This window comes from Capricornis sumatraensis, chromosome 1 (genome assembly GCF_032405125.1).
Source record: "Capricornis sumatraensis isolate serow.1 chromosome 1, serow.2, whole genome shotgun sequence".
NCBI lineage: Eukaryota > Metazoa > Chordata > Mammalia > Artiodactyla > Bovidae > Capricornis > Capricornis sumatraensis.
In genome coordinates this window covers 175,258,802-175,277,011 of record NC_091069.1, presented here as the reverse complement: position 1 = coordinate 175,277,011, position 18,210 = coordinate 175,258,802, and the positions used below count along the sequence as shown (strand labels likewise).

Here is an 18,210-nt window from a genome sequence, read left to right as displayed (position 1 = left end):
CACCAGCAAAGACAGTGTCTTGTCCATTAAATTGGGGACTCTTCTAGACCAGGTCCACTATTATCCATGAGTTAGGGCAATCTGCCCCCAGCATCTCCTCCCAACTCCTGTCACCAAACTCTGAGTAGAGTGCTTGGTGAAGGTTGAATTGCTGTCAGTGCAAGCATTCTTCTTCTCACCCCCATCTCCCATCTCTCTTCTACCTGGTGTGATGACCCTCTTTGGAACTGTCCAAGTCTTGGTCATCTAGGCCTCTGTATGGTCCTTGTCCGAGACAACTCCAGGGAAAGCTCTGAACATACCTGCTTGGCGCTTCGCTCAAACACCACGTATTGCTGACACTGGTCTAACCGCCGCTTCTTCAATGTCCAGAAGTGCAGGACACGGTTCTCCCTCTGTAAGAGCTCACTCAGGATGGCTGCAGGGCAGAGAGCAGGTGCTGGTCTCAGGAAGGCTCTGATCAAATCTGACCAGCCACTCGGGACCCACATCCTAGATGCCAGATAATTGCGCCCTTTGACTCTCCCCATAGGACTAATTCAACACCAGAAGCAAGGGGCCAAAGTTTGGTTCAGAGAGAATTTCCCAGAGGAGAGCAAGATCAGGGAGACTGGGGGAGGGCCTACTGTGAAGTTGCATCAATAAAGTGGGGGAGAGGATGTCCCCAGGGTGACTTAAAAGTGACCCTGATTTTCTTCACACCAAAGCTAGTCCTTGATGATAGGAGACCTTGGGAAGTATTGGTGCTGAAAATAATAACTAATTCAATCAGACCCTTAGAGCCTGTAGAGAGTGAATGGACTTGGGAGGAATCCCAGCCACTCTTGGAGGTTCTAGGGGAGGGCCAGAGGTGAACAGGCATGAGGACTGGGGTAACTGCATGGACAACCACATCACTTGCCACGTACTCTGCCTATACAGAGGGCTGTTCTCTTAGTACTTTAACAGCATAGCCTCACTTTAAAAACCTCTAAATCACAGGCATAGGGAAGTTGTGTTGAAATCATGTCATCATGGAATCGTGTCTCTAAGCCCAAACTCCCCTGGTGGTTGGGACTGATCGTAAGAAAAGCTAAAGCCATTCTCAATCATCTCTAATGATGGTAGGCGTGAGGATGTGCATGAGGCCATGAGCAGAGCAGAGGCTGTGGGAGGCATTTGTCCATGTCAGCTCCCTCCCTCTGCCTACTTCTCCTGTTGTTCCAGAAGCAGCTGGTTACGTGGATAGACTTCCAAAGTGTTTAATAGTATGTTTTAAGCTTGAAGCATCAAATCTATTTTGTACTGCTTGCCTCTGACTTCCCACTAACTACATTAGATACTACAAAGATATACAAGAATGATGCTATGAGAAGTTGACACTTATTCAGTGCTCACTATATGGCAGACACGTATTTTCAGAGTACCTCATTATGCATGGACCATTATCTCCACTTTACAGATGAAGAAACTGAGGTTTAGAGAGGGTAGGCAACTGGCCCAAGGTCATTCTTATGGAAAAGGGTAGAACTTTATGACTTCTTAGCCACCTTGGGCTCCCAGGTTATTGGGACTGTAAAGCACAAGTTATGTTGCAGGGAAAAGCCAATTCTGACTGCATGTTGGAACTGTTTCTTTGACTTGCTTTTTGTTTGTTTTGTTACTATAATCCACAATGGATTATAATAATAATCCATAATCACCCATAATGGTCTGTCTCAGAGAATCCTGCCCCTCTGCCTGACTGTTAAACTAAAGTGCCTTTGCTCAGAATCCTGTCCACTTGTGGATGGCAGAAAGGAAGAAATCAACACATTCCCTGGCTGAGGCTTGCCATTATAGGAGATATTTGCAAGATTAATGGCCCTTATACTTTGTTTCTTCACCTCCCCTCATCTCTGCTCTATAAAAGAACCCAGTATTAATACCCCAATAAGACTGTTATTTTGAGACATTAGTCTGCCATCTTCTAGGTCTACTGGCTCATGGGACAAGCAGAGCAAGCTTGGATTCAGTAACAGGGTGCTCTACACAGAGGGCACAGCCCAAATTGTAGTGCTTGTTGATTTTTGTGAACTTTTAATGCACTATGGAAGTTTAACTCTTGAAGGATAGATAGAATCTGTCTCTTCTCCCTTAGGCTGAGAACTTATATGGGTCCCTATTATTGATTTCTCTCTATATCTATGCTCTTATTATATAGCTTTTTAGTTTCTCCCCCAAAGAGACCAAGTGTACTTCCTCACCTGTGACCTCACACTTGGTCATGTGACTTGTTTTGGCAAATGGGTCGTTGATAGGACTTAAGTAGGGGCTTGGAGTGTGCTTGTGCAATCGACCTTGCCCCTTTGATCTCTGCTATAACCTCCCTAAGAAGTTCTCCTGGGTGACCACTGCCCCTTCAACAAGGTCCCAGAATTAATCCACATGGAGCAGACAAGAACCCAAACTGTAGTGAAGGGGCCAAGCCAGCCAGATCTGCAGTCTCAAGCAGAAGTGCATTGTTGAGCCCAGCCAAGGCAGCTGGTCCCCAGGCAATGCAGTCAATGAACAATAAATGCTTACAGTTGTGGGCCACTGAATTTCAGGGGTTGTTATATAGTAATAATTGCTCCTATAAGAAAAACTTAAAATATGAGGCACTGGCTTTGGGCCCAGGTAGCAGGTAGAAAGGAAATGGATACAGAAGAGGTTATAGGTCTCTGCTCAGGTGAAAGCTACAACTGGGCAAAGACAGTGAGAACCCATGTTACGTTTAGTCTTTTTGTCTCCAAGTTAGAGCTTTGTTCACTGAGGTCCCTCCGTGGTGGCTGAGAGAATCAGCCCAGCTTAGGTGAATGTCCTAATGAGTTTCAGGTTCCATTTTTGCCCCTTGTGTAAGCTTTCCTGAGGGCATACCCTGCTCTGACCCCCACCAAGATGGGGCACATCCTGCTCTCCCTGGGAGGCTGCCACTCTTGGCACACTGGGGCGGAGCTGGGGCGTGCTTGCTCTCAGCAGGTAGCTGGCCTCACTCAAGTCACATTTAGACATCAGAACACAGATCCTGAAAAATCTGCAGGAAGGGAAAGGTGACATAATGCCAGCTACCTACAGGGCCCCTCAGCTGCAAACAGGATAGCACATCTGGAAAAGGAACCCTCTTCCCTCTTCTCTGTAGGGAACTTTGATTCTTAAGTTTTAATTCTTCCTGGTGTCCTCTGATCTCGCCACCTCCCGAGCTCCTTAAGCAGAAGAGAGGCCCTTCCTAAAAGAGGTTCAAGCTTCCCACTGTCCCCTTAGCAGCTTGCCAAGCCTGTATCACTTCCCTCCCTAGCACTGGTCTCCAGGGTTGTATTGCTTTGCTGTGTCAAGATGACATTTGTTAAATTCTTCACCCACTCAAAGGCTAATTTCTGTCAGGTCCAGAGTAAGTGATTCCACCAATAATAATTTAAGCTTAATGTTGGTCAGCAAATGAACAGTTTTAAAGGTTATTGATTTTTATCCACACAACTGTAGACTTTATAGAATTCAGAGAAATACTGAAGATTATCTAGACCAGTACTTATCTAAATTTTACGTGCACAAAAATCACCTGGTTCTGGTGGGATGGAGGAGCTCTTGCCAAAAAGGAGGTTCTGATTCTGTAGGTTTAAGTGGGGCATGAGATAACATTTCTTATAAGCTCCCGAGTGTTGTCAGTGCTACTGGTCTGGGGCCCATATTTTGAGCAGCAAGAATTTACACATCCTTCTTCATTTTTCAATAAGAAAACTGAAGTTTCTAAAGCTTAAGCAGTAAGTAATAAAACTAGGTGGCTCAATGGTAAACAAAACAAAACAAAACAAAAAACGCCCCATCTGCCAATGCAGGTAACTCAGGAGACTTGGGTTTGATTCCTGGGTTGGAAAGATCCCCTGAAATGACAACTCACTTCAGGATTCTTGCCTGGAAAATCCTAGGGACAGAGGAGCTGGTAGGCTACAGTCCATGGGGTTGCAAAGAGTCAGACACGACTGAGCATACAGCACATTGTACATTGCAATAAAACCAGGATTAGAATGCGGTTTTATGAATCTCAGTCCATGTCTCGTTCTCAGGCTGCAAGGTAACTCAGTCTTGTGCCATTCAATATGGTAGCCGTGTTTGGCTATGACACTTAAAGTAATTAATAGTCAGTGGGAGTAACCAGGCACATTTCAACTGCTCAAAAGTCACATGTGACCAGTGGCTACGATACTGCACAGTGTAGATATGTAGAGATTATTTGTTATTTCTCTTAGCATTGTTCTAAACTCTAAGAGAGTCCCTTGGACTGCAAGGAGATCCAACCAGTCCATCCTAAAGGAGATCAGTTCTGACTGTTCATTGGAAGGACTGATGGTGAAGCTGAAACTCCAATACTTTGGCCACCTGATGTGAAGAGCTGACTCATTTGAAAAGATCCTGATGCTGGGAAAGATTGAAGGCAGGAGGAAAAGGTGATCACAGAGGATGAGATGGTTGGATGGCATGACGGACTCAATGGACAAGAGTTTGGGTGAACTCTGGGAGTTGGTGATGGACAGGGAGGCCTGGTGTGCTGCAGTCCATGGGGTCACAAAGAGTCAGACACGACTGAATTGAACTAAACTGAAACTCTAAGATAAAATAAAATATACTTGGGGAAATTTTATAGTCATTTTTCCATTCCAAATTTTGATGCATGATGAATTGCCACTGTCCATACCATCCCACATCACACTTTTTCTTATCTAAGGAGAAGAACCAGGAAATCTGAGGTCACATGAAGACCAGGTACCAAGCTCTGGTCCATGTAGCTGGAATGGCTTCAGGTTGGCAGGGCCCACACTTACCTTTCACTTGCTGTTCGGGTCCTCGGGTGTGGCTGGCAGCACTGGGCATGCTGACATTGTTCCTATGGATGTACTTGAGAAAGACCTCAGCATTCCGCCGTGCCAGGGTGCAGGCCTGAGAGAGACACAGTGTGAAGCCCTACACATAAGTCTTAGTCCAGAGGTGCACATGATCTAAGACACGAGAGAAGGGATGCTGGCGATGAGGCTTCTGGGTCTCTGGGTGAGCAGAGTCCTGGAGGCCAATGGGAGCAACATGGATGTTCCAGTTCTAATGGAAGAGGTTCACTTATTCTTTTAAGTGAAAAACTTAAAAAAGAAAAGCTCCCTGTTCCTCTCCCCTTTCCCTTACAAGCGAAAAAAGAAATCAGCTACTCCTTAACTACTACATGTACTGATTCAGCACGACCACCATCACCTTTCAGGCTGATTTCCCTCTGCCACATATAAGAGTGCCTCGTATATGACTTTGGTGTAAGTCACTTTAACATTAGCTTAATTTAGACTCGAGAAAGCAAATTTAGTAATCAAACCTATTAACCACACATTCCAAATATAAATGGCAATTACCCACGTTTTAGAAACATGTTGGTCTATAAAACCCACCTCCACCTCAATAAGATTAATAAACATCCTATTGCTGGGCACAATATATCATGTAAAAGAGTAAGAGCCATTGTACCATCCCCTTAAGGCTCACAGAGCAGTGGGTGGCAGAGAGGACAGGTTTGTCCCATGCTGCTGCACCGGAAGGAGGCTGGGGCCCAGCACGGGCAGGAGTCATGAGCAAGTCAGGATTAGAATCTAGGTCTAGTGATAGAGCGCTTCTAGTTTCTCTCAAGACCAGAGATTTTCTGAAATTTCTTTACAAAGCAGTATTTTTCCTGTTGGTAGAAGTAATACATGTTAGTCCATTAATTTTCAGTTCACAGCTTTCAAAACTGAATTATCTCTAAACAAAATTGTTAACTTCTAAACTTTTTCATACTTCGCATCTGATTCTACAAATCATATGGTCAAAACTAAGCTTTTTTATATTTAGCATCTGATTCTACAAGTCACGTGGTAAAAAATTATTTTAAATGTTGATTTCACAATAATGGTTTCTGGGAGCTCTGGTAAGATTGTTCATGGTCCTACCACCCTAAGGCCCATGAATTTAACAGCTGGATAGTGGTCCAAAAGCTAAAGAACCCAAAATACATCAACTAATGTATACAGAGAGCTTGATCTTCTGTCCACTTGGCTTGTAATTCCCACAACAACAGAGTTCCTCAACTATGGTTCTGGGCACATATGGAAAACCTCAGAACATTTTTTTTCCTTCTTCAAAGGAAACATTTAATTTTATCAAGAAATACCTTTATACCTCTATTTAAAAACTTTGATATGCTCTACTTAAATTGTTTCATTTTAAACTTTGTTTTATCAGAGGGAAGACTTTTAAAATCATCTTAAGCCCTATATGGAAGAATTTCTATTTAATCTTATTAGTAAGAGCTGATTACTAAGGGTCAAATGCAGGTGCAGATACTAGATAGATGGGAGGAAAGCAGCAGGAGGTCATCTTTAAAAAAGAATAAAAATAAAACTTAAAGAAGTGGTCAAGTAGAGAAAATCCCTAATGAAAGAAAAGCAGTTAATTACAGAATTGTAGAAAATCAGTGGCAACATGTTAGGGTATAAAAATTCTCTAGCATGCTTTCAGAAACCTGAAAGGAAGCAGAACATGAAAGCAAGGAATTTGAGAGTAAATGGAGCCTTTGAAAAAGTTTTCACACTGAAGGCTCTGTCAGAGAGAAGATCAAAGGCAGAAGGAAAGAGGCTTAGGAGGTCTTCCCACACCAGCTGAAAGCTGTTCAGAGCTGTGTTTCCCCCCGGGAAGCTACGTATTTCTGTCTTCATACGCAGAATAAACAGTGTCACATTGGTAATCGGTAATTGTTAGATTGATAAATAAATGTCTAAACATATTTTTTTAAACTCTTGCTCTAAATTTTGTGTCATCCAGTTATAAAAGATGTATTTTATTAGTTTTCTATCTTATATATTTAAATTAAAATATTTTTATAGATAAAACATAACTAAGTGAAAGTATGCATTTTCCTCAGTAAACATCAATGGGATATCAGGATATTTATACACAGCACCAGCAGAAATGGAACATTCTAATTACCTAATTATACAAAAAGCGTTAAGAGAAATAATGTTTGAAGTGTAACTTTTCAACCTTTCAAATGTCCTCTCTACAAATACTTCCCTTTAGATAAGAAACTAGAAAATACAGGGGTATGGGAAGCCCACATGGAGCAGTGAGAGAGAGAGAGAGAGAGAGACAGAGAGACAGAGAGACAGAGAGAAGGGAGGAGGAAGAGGAAGAGGAGGCCGAGACGGGCAGACAGTAGATGAAAAACAAGGCTAAAGTCCCAGAACTGGGATGACGATGTGCTCTAACCTTAAGAAAGGCTTCCTTTTGTTCCAAATGTTTACTGATGAGTGGAATGACGTGGTCGATCTCTGCTGCTGGCCCCAATTTATCTCGTCCACCACACCAGTCCTCATCTCTTCGGTATTCTTGCTCTAAGCTCTCCAGGACACTACAGACCTAATGAATCAAGGATGAAAAGACTCAGTAATTGTTTAAGAAGTGTTTTATAAGGACCATTAGCTTAGAGACCCCTACTGTAAGTGACATTTTTCATTCAAAACCCAATTTGTGGCCTTAGGTGTGCAGTACCCCTGAGATGTCTAAGAAAAAGTCCAGGAGGCAGTGAGAATCCAGTGTCTGGAGCTTGGAAGACAGGTTATAACTGAGGTATGGACTTTGGAATCATTTTCTGACAGCTGATGGTTGAAGGCTACAGGGACTGATGACATCACCTAGGGACAGTGTACACAGCAAGAAAGGAGGAAAGACTAGTAATTTGGGGAGTTTCAAAGTGTTTTTATGTATTAAATTGCTATAATCTTATGATAACCTATGAATTAGGTAGAACAGGAAAAGGAGGTTTGGGGAAGATATTTAGGTTGTCCAGCCATCTGTACTTGTCCTACAGGAAGTAGCCTCAAGTAGAGGTAAAGGAGGAAGTTGCCTATGTTGTGTGGTTTATGCACCATAAGTGAATGTTATCTTTCCCCTCCCTGGGAAAAATATTCCAGCAAAAATGTTTCAAGGTGCTACCATAAGGCAATGACATCTCCAGGCCTGCTACTGCAAAATGTACATTTCCTTCAGAGGAATAACAAATTCGGGTTAACTTAAAAGATAGTTAAGATGGTTTTTCAGTTCTAAAAAGTCTAGGAGCCCATGCTCTAATTGACCGTATAGACAAATTCAGAAGACCAAAAGCATTTCAAACGGGGCTTGGGTGTATCAGTAGGAGACACAACGCAACCTAGTGCCAGGGATTAAGGAAGGATGCAGAAAATAGAAAGCATTTCTATACTTTCCTTCAACAATCTGTGGTTACTTACCTGGCTAGGGCAGCAGGGGAAAGTGGTTCTAACTATCCTTGACCTCCTCTATCTGAGAAAGTCATCTCTTTTGGTAAACGATGTGGCATTGGATAGGATGCTTTCTGAGTTATGAACTGAACTGAAAAATTAGCTGAAAAATGTCCAAAGCAGAACACTCCCATTGCCAACATGCTTCCCATGTCATGAGAAGGCCTATCCCAGAACTCTAGCTAGTTTCTTTAGCACCACACATCTCTCTTGAGGCAAGGCCTCAAAACAAGCAGGAGGCTCACATTTTGAGAGAGAACAGATTATACACATGCAACAACTTTAAGAAAACGAGTGCTTAACACTTGTCCCAAGGTAGTATTAGTTTTAAAACCAATCAATTTGGGAGCTGGAAGAAATGGAAAGATTATCCAGTATAAGTCATTTAATTTAATAGGTGAAGAATCAAAAATCTAGAGAGAGAAGGTGACCTTTGGTAAGGTCGGTTCAGGGTCAAATTTCCTGACTCTTAATCTAGTGTTTTATCCCCTTCAGCATCTTGCTGCTGCTGCTGCTGCTAAGTCGCTTCAGTCGTGTCCGCCTCTGTGCGACCCCATAGACAGCAGCCCACCAGGCTCCCCCCTCCCTGGGATTCTCCAGGCAAGAACACTGGAGTGGGTTGCCATTTCCTTCTCCAATGCATGCAAGTGAAAAGTGAAAGTGAAGTCGCTCAGTCATGTCCGATTCTTCACGACCTCATGGACTGCAGCCTACCAGGCTCCTCTGCCCATGGGATTTTCCAGGCAAGAGTACTGGAGTGGGTTGCCATTACCCTCTCCTCAGCATCTTGAGCCATCTCAAATTTAAAACTATATATGATATTACAAAGGGATTAAGCCTCATTTTTTTCATATGGATAGTCAGTTGTCCAGCACCATGTGTTAAAAAAAAACTTGTTGAATTGCTTTTTCAAGAATCAATTGACTATATATGTGGGTCTACTTCTGGAACCTCTACTCTGTTCCATTCTGTCTGTTCTCACACCAATACCATTTTGTCTTGATCACTACAGCTTTAGAGTCTTAAAGTCAGGTAGTATAAAACCTCCAATGTTCTTTGTCAAGATTGTTTTTGGCTATTCTAGGTTCTTCACATATCTGTCTAAATCTTAGAATTGGCATATCGATTTCTATTTTTAAAAAAGCTTGCTGAGGTGTGACTGGGCTGTGCTTAATTCATAAATCAACTGGAGAAGCTCTTTATTATGTTAATCTGCTGCTCTCACTTCTGAGGGCATGTAAGGCCATCTCTCTGAAATGCTTGAGAGGAGGACTGAGAGAAGGTGTAAACATGAATGCTGGCTGCAGGTCCCACTGACAGACAGTGCCGGGAGCCAGTGTGAGGAATCCCGCCCGTGACAAGGTCATGAGGAAGGAAGCTGACATACGCAAGGCGTGCTCAGACTTCAGGGGCCCCTCTGGAAATTCCTAAGCATGTACCCCAACAAAAATCTGCCGGTTTTTGTGCTCTGCTTTTCCACTCCTCTGACATTCTCTGGAAAAAGTCAATTCAGGGCTTTAGTCTTCTGCATTTGAAAGAGTGTTTCAATCCAAAAACCCCTCTGATGGCTTTCTAGCCTGCCTGCAGGACTCGTACAGCTGCGTGTGTGATTGTTTGAGGCCTCCTGACTGCAGGAGGCACAGTAAGCTTAAAACATCCTAGGAATGTAGGGGCTTCCGAAGAGTCAAAATCTTTAGAATAGGACTGATTAAAAGTTTCATTTGTTGAGCCAATACTTGCTGCTAAATTTTCATATCCTTTATTTTTAGATATAGTTGGTATATAGAAAAACAAGTAGTAGACCTGGTATTAGCAACATTAGATCTTTGAGTTAAGTACCTTCTTTGTTATAACCCACTGCGCCTTTGTTCTATAGAGATGTAACTTTAGCGCTTTAAGGAGATGTAGATTAAAGAAGAACACTTCAGGGGAAACGAAATTAACATTCATTAAGGAAGAGAGCCAAAAAGTGTTAACAAGCCTCTTGGGCAGAAGATAATGTAAATCACCTGAGACCTTTTGTATACAAAATGATACACAGAAAGAATCTGGGTTGCAAACGCTACGTAATTTTGTGTTACCCATTGATCTCCATGTTTTATCAAAAGTATACAAGGCCTTCTGAACAATTAAGGATTGGACCAGTTTCTCGGACTAGTCTCTCGGCCTGGTTTCTTGGGAATCTGGCTCCCCTCGTGTCTCTCTCTCTTCTTCTCTCTCTTTCTCTCCCTCTGCTCTTTACTTTAATTTCAGGCTGAATCTCCACCTGGGGTGCAGAGGCCCGCCAAGTCTACTTACTTGCCCTGGCTGTTAAGACCCGCGCGAAAGGGAGCCTAAGGTGAGGCACCCTTAGATATTCAAGCGGGCGCCGGTGGCCCAACGTAGATGGTGCAAATTCCTTGTCTGGAATTTTATTGGTCTTCTGCGTAACCCAAGCTATTCAGCCCTCTTCCTCCACTTCATCTTCCTACTACACTATTTCTTCCTAATCTAATCTTATATTAATCAATAAATAAGTTTTTCTCACGCCAACGCCGTCCACCCTTCGAATTCCCTAGATCCACCGGGGCTGGACCCCAGCAAGACAGGTTACATCTGCTCTGAGATAGACTTTCCTATGGTCCCTTTAGTCCCATGGTCTGTTTCTCTGATCTATTTCTACCAGGGAGCTATCCTGTCTTAAACCTCTATTTCATGAAAAGAGTCCCATAACAGCACCCAAATCATTTACAAATCCTCTTAACCCTTGTGCATATTACTGTAGAGATATATTAACAATGAGTTTGGAACTTCATGGCCCCGAAGTAGGTATCTCCTGCCTTTTCTTCCACAGCTGCACCATCCTACTGGTTAGGCTCACACTTCTCTAATGACAGAGAGCTGTGTTTCCTGTACGACACTGGGAATCCCATGAATGAAAGAACTGTATGCTTTTCAAGCAGTGCACAGTTCCCTATTGTGGTAGATTAAACTGTGTTCAGTAACTCATCACTCTCTTTTCACAGTCCTCACAGGAGGCATACTTCGCTTATGTTGGCTTGGCCATGTGACTTGTTTTGGCCGAAAGGATGTTACAGCATGTGACGCGGGCAAACTTGAAAGGCACTTGCACAGTAGGTCTTGGGCTCTTGCACCCCTGCCTTTCACCACAAATGTGGCTCAAGTAGCTGCCAGTCAAGAAGGAAGAGGAATACAGGAACAGATCTAGACCCAGCCTGTAGCTTGGAGCCTGGTTTTATTATGCTCAGCCAAGATCAGCTGAATACTAGATACCAAAGCAAAAACAGATGTTTACTGTTTTACACCCCTGGGATTGGGGGTGATTCGTTATACAGCATTATTGTGGCCAGAGCTAACTGGTACATCACTGAAACCTAGCATTCAGCATATGCCCACCCAATTTCTACTTCAACACCTATGTCTAGTGAGTTTGAGAAATTTATAAGAGACAAATCACATGGTCCACTCCTTTAATGGAAATAATTATACGGAATCCAACCACGGTGTTTGCACAAATCATCCTTGTACTCTCAGGCTAGTGCTGAGAGGACTGGCTTCTTGCTAAGGTAGATCCTACAGATTGGCCATGTGTGGCAGAAAACTGCCCTCCGTTGGTCTCAGGCCCGCACAGCGCTCTCCCTTACCTGCTCAGAAGTTTTATAAAAGGCCACTGAGGCATTGACCAGTTTCAGTCGGTCTTCCATCTTGAGCATGAGTTGCTGCCAGTGGAGGGCCACCTTCTCAGCACATTCCCGGATGGCATCTGCATCATAGTGACCAGCCTGGAGCAGCGCCTCAGCTTTCTGCTGAACCTGCAGGGCGCTCTGGTGTGTCTTCTGCAAGGAAGTGGCATGAAAGAGGGACTGGGCACAAGGGGAGGAGAGAGAGGTCCGTGGGAACAACCCAGGCGTGGTATGGGAAGGGGTGGAGTGAGGCGTGAGTGGAAAGATGTAGAAAAGTTAAAGAGCTTTAAATGACTGATTCAAACATGTTGTCATCACTGTTTTAAAAGCATATTCAAAAAATGAATATCAAACATTTTCATTAACTAACTGCTCAGGTCCCTAACTCCTGTCCCTACCCCTTTCTCATTTATTTGCATCACTCTTCGTTTTAAAGACATCTTAGTTTCTGTGCTAGACAAACACAGTTGTGTATAAATCTGATTCCTGATTGACTCAAACATTAATTAAATCTCCTTTTCAAATCTAATCATAAAATTGTTCATCATCAGTTTTCAGAGGAGGCTATTGCTGTAGTCCCACTCTGCAGATCAAATAAACATAGCACATTAAAAAATCCCCATGTAATACAAGTCTCAACCAACAATGCAATCACTTTAAACATGAATGATCATTTTTAAAGGGTTCTGTAGAAGGAAGACATTTGACAGGTTAGTAAAGCAGGAGAGCAGAATCTCACACCATCTCTTAGTTACCAAGGGAACAGAACAGTACAGAAGATAATTCAGTTTAGCATATAATCCCGCATTACTACATTATTTACGTTGCCTTTAGGATAATCTATACTGCAGAAGGTTTGTTTTCTTACTCAGGGTAAGTGTGGTTTGCATCCTCTGAGTTCACTTTAACTGAAGGAGGTGGGGAGAATAGGTTGGAGAACTGGGTGGCAGGGCGACAGTCAAATAAATACAATTTATTAAAACAAAAGACTGATGTGGATGAGCCATATGACTTCAACCAGCTAATATTATCCCAGCTTCAGCTACTGGGATCATTTCAACCCAGTGGTATAGCATGAATTTGGCCTTTGCACTTTCAGGAAAGGATGGCTTAGCTGACAGTGGAGGAGAACAGCTGGAAGCCCAGCGCCTTACTCCTGAATGAGTCCTGCTCTTCTTGGGCTGCAGTGCAGGGACAGGTCCCCAGAGCAAATCCATTCGAGCACTGCCTGTGTGTGAACACAAGCTCCCCTCTTTTCACCTCCGCCTCTCCTTTTACCTTCATCCCAAATTGCAGTCTACACAGCCTATCAACTACCTTCTGGCTGCCCTTTCCCCTCTGCTGACTCTGCCCTTGGCATTAGCTATGTTAGCATGACCTCCTACAGCACCTAGACTCCTTTATTCCCTTACTTTGCCACTGATTTAGCCTTCAGTCCTGATGAGCACATTATCATGTAGCAATCTTCCTAACTGCTACATGAAGTTAGAAAAAATAAACTAACAAGTAGAAATAATCCATTACAAATCTTTGGTTTCTCTCTCTGTTTTACTTATTAGTACCATTTTCTTTTCCTGTCTCCTAAATGTTGAAGTACCCTCAGGTCCATTCTTGGTTTTGGTTCACTTCTGTAGAGTTCTCATCTATTCCCTTGGACACTTAGCTCAGCTCTGACCTCCTTCAAAGACCTTTCTGGATAGCCTGAGACTTACTAAAAACTACCCTCTTCTGAATGCCTATATCACTTGGCTGATTTTCCTTACTTAATGAAACTCTTAAGGCAAGGGCTGTTTTAAAAAATCTCTTTAAAAGCCATTTAGTCATGTGTATTTTCTGTGCTAGGCACTGTACTTATGAATTTTTCTAGTTCTTATGACACTACTATAGGTGGGTATTCTTATTTCCACTTTACAGATTAAGAAACTGAGGCTCAGGCTAATCAAGGTACTTGCCCCAAAACGTACATATAAGGAAGTGATAAAATCAGATTCAGGTTTGACCTATTTCCAAATTTATGTCCTTTCCACCATATCACATCACATCACTTCATATCTAGCAATTAGAATGGTATCGACAGTTTCTCATTTAGAGTAAGGGCTCACCAAGCAGAATTAGTGATTCTGATAATTATCTTGTCTCTCCTCAATATATAAAACCAGCATATAATTGTCATCATAAACCTTTATTGTACCTTTTTCTCAGAGTAGAGGAGTAACTTTAATTTTCTTACCATTTATGCTACGTAACAAATCCTCTTCCTTATTCTGAAACTCATTAATATCTAATAGTCCTGGGAGCCTCTTTTTCCCTTTAATTTCCTAAATGATAAACTCTTATGCATATGACATAATCTCTGCTTCACTAAGCTTGAGTCATTATTTTGCCTTTATTTCTACTATTATCTAATCTTATTAAGTGCTATGTCTTTGAGACATGGATTATCAAGGATGTTCATATTTAGTAGGAGGACATGGAAGAAAACCAAACCAAATCAACTGAATTTATTACCCAGTTTTAAATACTGTCATAGTGCTTATGCTTAGAATGCATAAGAGGATTTCAAATAAAAATGGATTTTTAAAAAGCAGGGTATAAAAACAAGGGTGCCACTATGATGTTCATAGTTCTTGAAGACACATCAGTCACAACATTTGGATACTAACAAATACGAATCTGTAAAGCTGTATTTCTGGAGAGCTATCTACTGCTCTGCATTCTGAATGGCTCTGGGGAAGCTTTTCTGTAACCAAGGATACTTCAGATAAACATTCTGACCTTCTTTAAGGAGACCAAAACCTTCAGACAGATGAGGTCAGTCAAGCTAGGGGCAGCAAACATCTCGGTTTTCGCATGAGAGTTCTAGTCCATGCTGATTTTTCTGGCTTAGTTATTACTAATTCCCACTTTTACTCTTAGAAGAGTCTTAGTTCTAACAATAAATTATATAATTGTCTTACAAAAAGCTATTTTATTTTCCCTTCTAGAGGGCAGGATTCTTTCTTAGGGCCCAAGAAGTCAAATTATGTTCCCTATCACTGTAAGGACTTCCAGTAACTATCAAAATGGGTTAAATAAAATCAGACTAGTTAAATCTCCCATCAAATTACTTAGACCCTACCTGGCATATGTTCCCTCAGTGCAGAACCTGGTCTAAATTGACATATTTAGAGAGAAGTATAATGCCACCTGGAGAAGGAGCATATGTTGAAATTCTGGCTCTGTTCTTGTCATTATTCTAGCCAAGCTGAAGACCCTGCCTACCTTCCATTCCCAAGATCTACCAGAAATCCTATTTGTTTTGTCACATCCTCTTGAGTCCACAGACAAACTCTATAGGGGTTTATATCTCAACATTTATCACAGGAATATTTGATCAAGTTGCATCCATGAAATTAGAGACACAGATGCTTAGTAAGCCTCTATTCTGTAAGGATGCAACATCATCTAATACAAATTTGTGTACACTGCAAAAGCAAGTCAGACAGAATTTAGTTATTTCAGTAACATTACTAACGGATTTACCCACTATTTTCTACTAGCTCATTGAGACGCTCAAGTGTGTCACGACACTTGGTTTTACTACCTTAACATCTAATTAAGGGACTGAAAATTGAATTACCTGACAGGGCAGGTAAACTTCCACATTCAAGATAAATAAGGAGGAGGTATGGCCAAGAGCTGTCCTTTCTTTGCCTAGCATCCCTCACAGGTTCATGTCAAGCCTTGAATGTGATGCCCAACTTTCATTTTCTTCATTGCTGCCTCTCAATGGGGCTTCGACCACTGTGGGCTTAATTTTTTATTGTAATCTCAATCTTGATTTTTCCTTTACAATAAATAGATCCTAACACCCTAATATTTGGGTGTGCCAGTAAAATGCAACATTTCCTACGAAGTTATTAAACATCTTAGAGAAGTATGACATTCATGTTAATGCTACATTTTCACATATAACAAAGCTTGTCGAAAATTAAATGGCTGAAATCCATCAATACTAGTTTAAAAATGGCTAGCAATCAGTTGGACCACTGTGTTAAAGATAAACTTAATGACACAGACAGGTAAGATTTTATCATTGCTGTGTTTCTTTAGTAGAAGATCATACCTTTGCACTTCTTACACATTCAAAAGTGGGTTAAGTTCTATACTGAACCACAAGTGATGCAGGTCTTTGAGGTTTTCTCTCTTTATCTTTTTTCCCATTGGTACTGAACTTATTTTTAGCATAGTTCCCATGTCCCATTTCCTACTCTTTCCCCATACTGTTCTAGAGCAATCAGCTCAAGTCTCTTTGGGAAGGAAATGTTCCAGTACAAAGGATAATTAAAGATATTATTTAAAGCAAGACAAAATTCATATTAGACTATCACAAGTGGAATTTTATTTTAAAATAGCCTTGGTTGGTAAATTTCTGATTTTAGTTTATTCTTTAAATATGACTTCCACCAGCATTATTGAACAACTACTTTCAGTGAAACAAACTATCTAGGGTCGTCTGCTCCTGTGCTCACTGCTCTTATTAAAAGGCAGATTTGACAATGAAATCTAAATGTTACATGTAAATCAAATGTTTAAAAGTGGAATCCTAATTTACTAATGACTCCTACAGTTGTTTATCCTCAATTCTGAGTGAGCTTCAACTGGAATTGACTTCTAACCTTTTAGCTTTATATTTTCACATGATGCACAGATCATAAGGTATTAAAAGATTCAATGCACCAAGGGCCTTGAAGGTTAAAGGTACTAATAAAAAAGATCACATTTGGAGTGTGAATACTTGTCTTCTAATACCAGGCTTCCTTGGGGTGATGAAGCCCTGGATTTGCTTTTCCAATTCCTGGGTGATAAGGAAGCTACCTGGCCCATTTCACAAGCAAGAGTAATGGCTTCACCACATAAAGGAACACCCACATCTTGAGGAATCATCCTGCCTAAGTTGCAGAGCAGAGAAGGGAAGGGAGGACAGTGCAGTCAGATCTGGGTGTTACCTCGATGGCTAGTTGGAACTGCTCATGCTCCCGCTGTAGCTGCTCGGCTTCAGACAAAGAGCTGGCGTTGACCAGGCTGGCATTGAGCATCGACTCCCCATTGCGGATCCATCCCAGGACCTAGGGAGTTGGGACAAGAGCACGGGTGAATGGCCTTCAGTCAGACAGCTGACTATCTCCTACCCACAACGAAGAGAAGATAGGAAGGATCTGGATAAGTAAAGTCTCTCCAAATTTATCTGGAACCCTGTGCCATAAGATATTTATTGTAAGTACCAATCTCATTCCCAGCTTCACATTTTCTTTCCTACCCTTATCACTCTTCAATCCCAGTCTCCTCAGCTACTTAATTTAAATATTATTTTATCTGATTGCACCGTAGGTATAAGTTCCTTCTGGAACACAGTATGGTAGAAATAAATATATTCCATATGTATGGAATATCGGTATATTATCCTTTTCTTTTTTAAGGCCAACAACTGCTTGAAATCTTCTATATCTCAACACACCTATTAGAAACAATTTCTTCATCATCTAGTGAAACCAGACCATTCTGTGGCACTCACGGAAGTCTGCCTTATTTGGTTATTTTGACCTATGTTTCATTTCCCCTCATTAGAATGTAAACTTCTGGAAGACTTGATTAATACATGAACCATATCATAATCTCACCCAATGCCTAGCATAGTGCTTTTCATATGACAGGTATGCAATAACATTTTTGAAAGAGTGAAAATATCCAAGTCACTGTGGAAAATATCCAAGTCACACCTGAAAAGTGGGTCCAACCTCTTATGGTTTGCAAAATAGCCAAGAGTAGACAAGTTTTAGCCTTGATTGGTTAAACAACCCAAAAGGAGGAAAAAGAAAACAAGCAAAATAGTATGAATCACCCATACACTGGATCATTAGAAAATGAAAGAGTATAATAATCGATTAAAGTATTTAGAGGTTATGGCTAGGCTGAGTAAGATTTCTAGGTGATCTTAATTTAGTACTGGGGGAAAGGAAATTCAGCTAGAGAATATTAGAATAGAAGGAGAATCAGCTGATACTATCTAGACAGTCCTAGCTGAAATGGAAATGTGGCAATTACTCAGCTAATAGAGTCTGGTGCAAATAATCAAACTGGAAGTATTAGGCCTTGAAAATCTACCTTGTGTCTGGTCATCAGAAAATTGCCAAATATTTGCTTTATTAAAGAGTCTGAGAGTTTGC

At 41.5% G+C, this 18,210-nt stretch overlaps 1 protein-coding gene across 6 annotated transcripts in view; it reads right to left on the bottom strand.

The window, feature by feature from the left end:
- KALRN (kalirin RhoGEF kinase) overlaps window positions 1-18,210 on the bottom strand; it is a 694,704-nt gene that overhangs the window by 260,190 nt on the left and 416,304 nt on the right. For 4 of the 6 annotated variants that reach the window (XM_068966221.1, XM_068966363.1, XM_068966292.1 and 1 more), the window contains exons 16-20: window positions 16,993-17,112; window positions 11,966-12,184; window positions 7,273-7,422; window positions 4,818-4,932; window positions 303-418 (exon numbers count right to left, since the gene is read on the bottom strand). In XM_068966221.1, coding sequence (XP_068822322.1) covers window positions 303-418; window positions 4,818-4,932; window positions 7,273-7,422; window positions 11,966-12,184; window positions 16,993-17,112 — 720 coding nt within the window. The remainder of the gene's footprint in view (window positions 1-302; window positions 419-4,817; window positions 4,933-7,272; window positions 7,423-11,965; window positions 12,185-16,992; window positions 17,113-18,210) is intronic. The other 2 variants (XM_068966508.1, XM_068966584.1) reach the window with 1 other exon arrangement.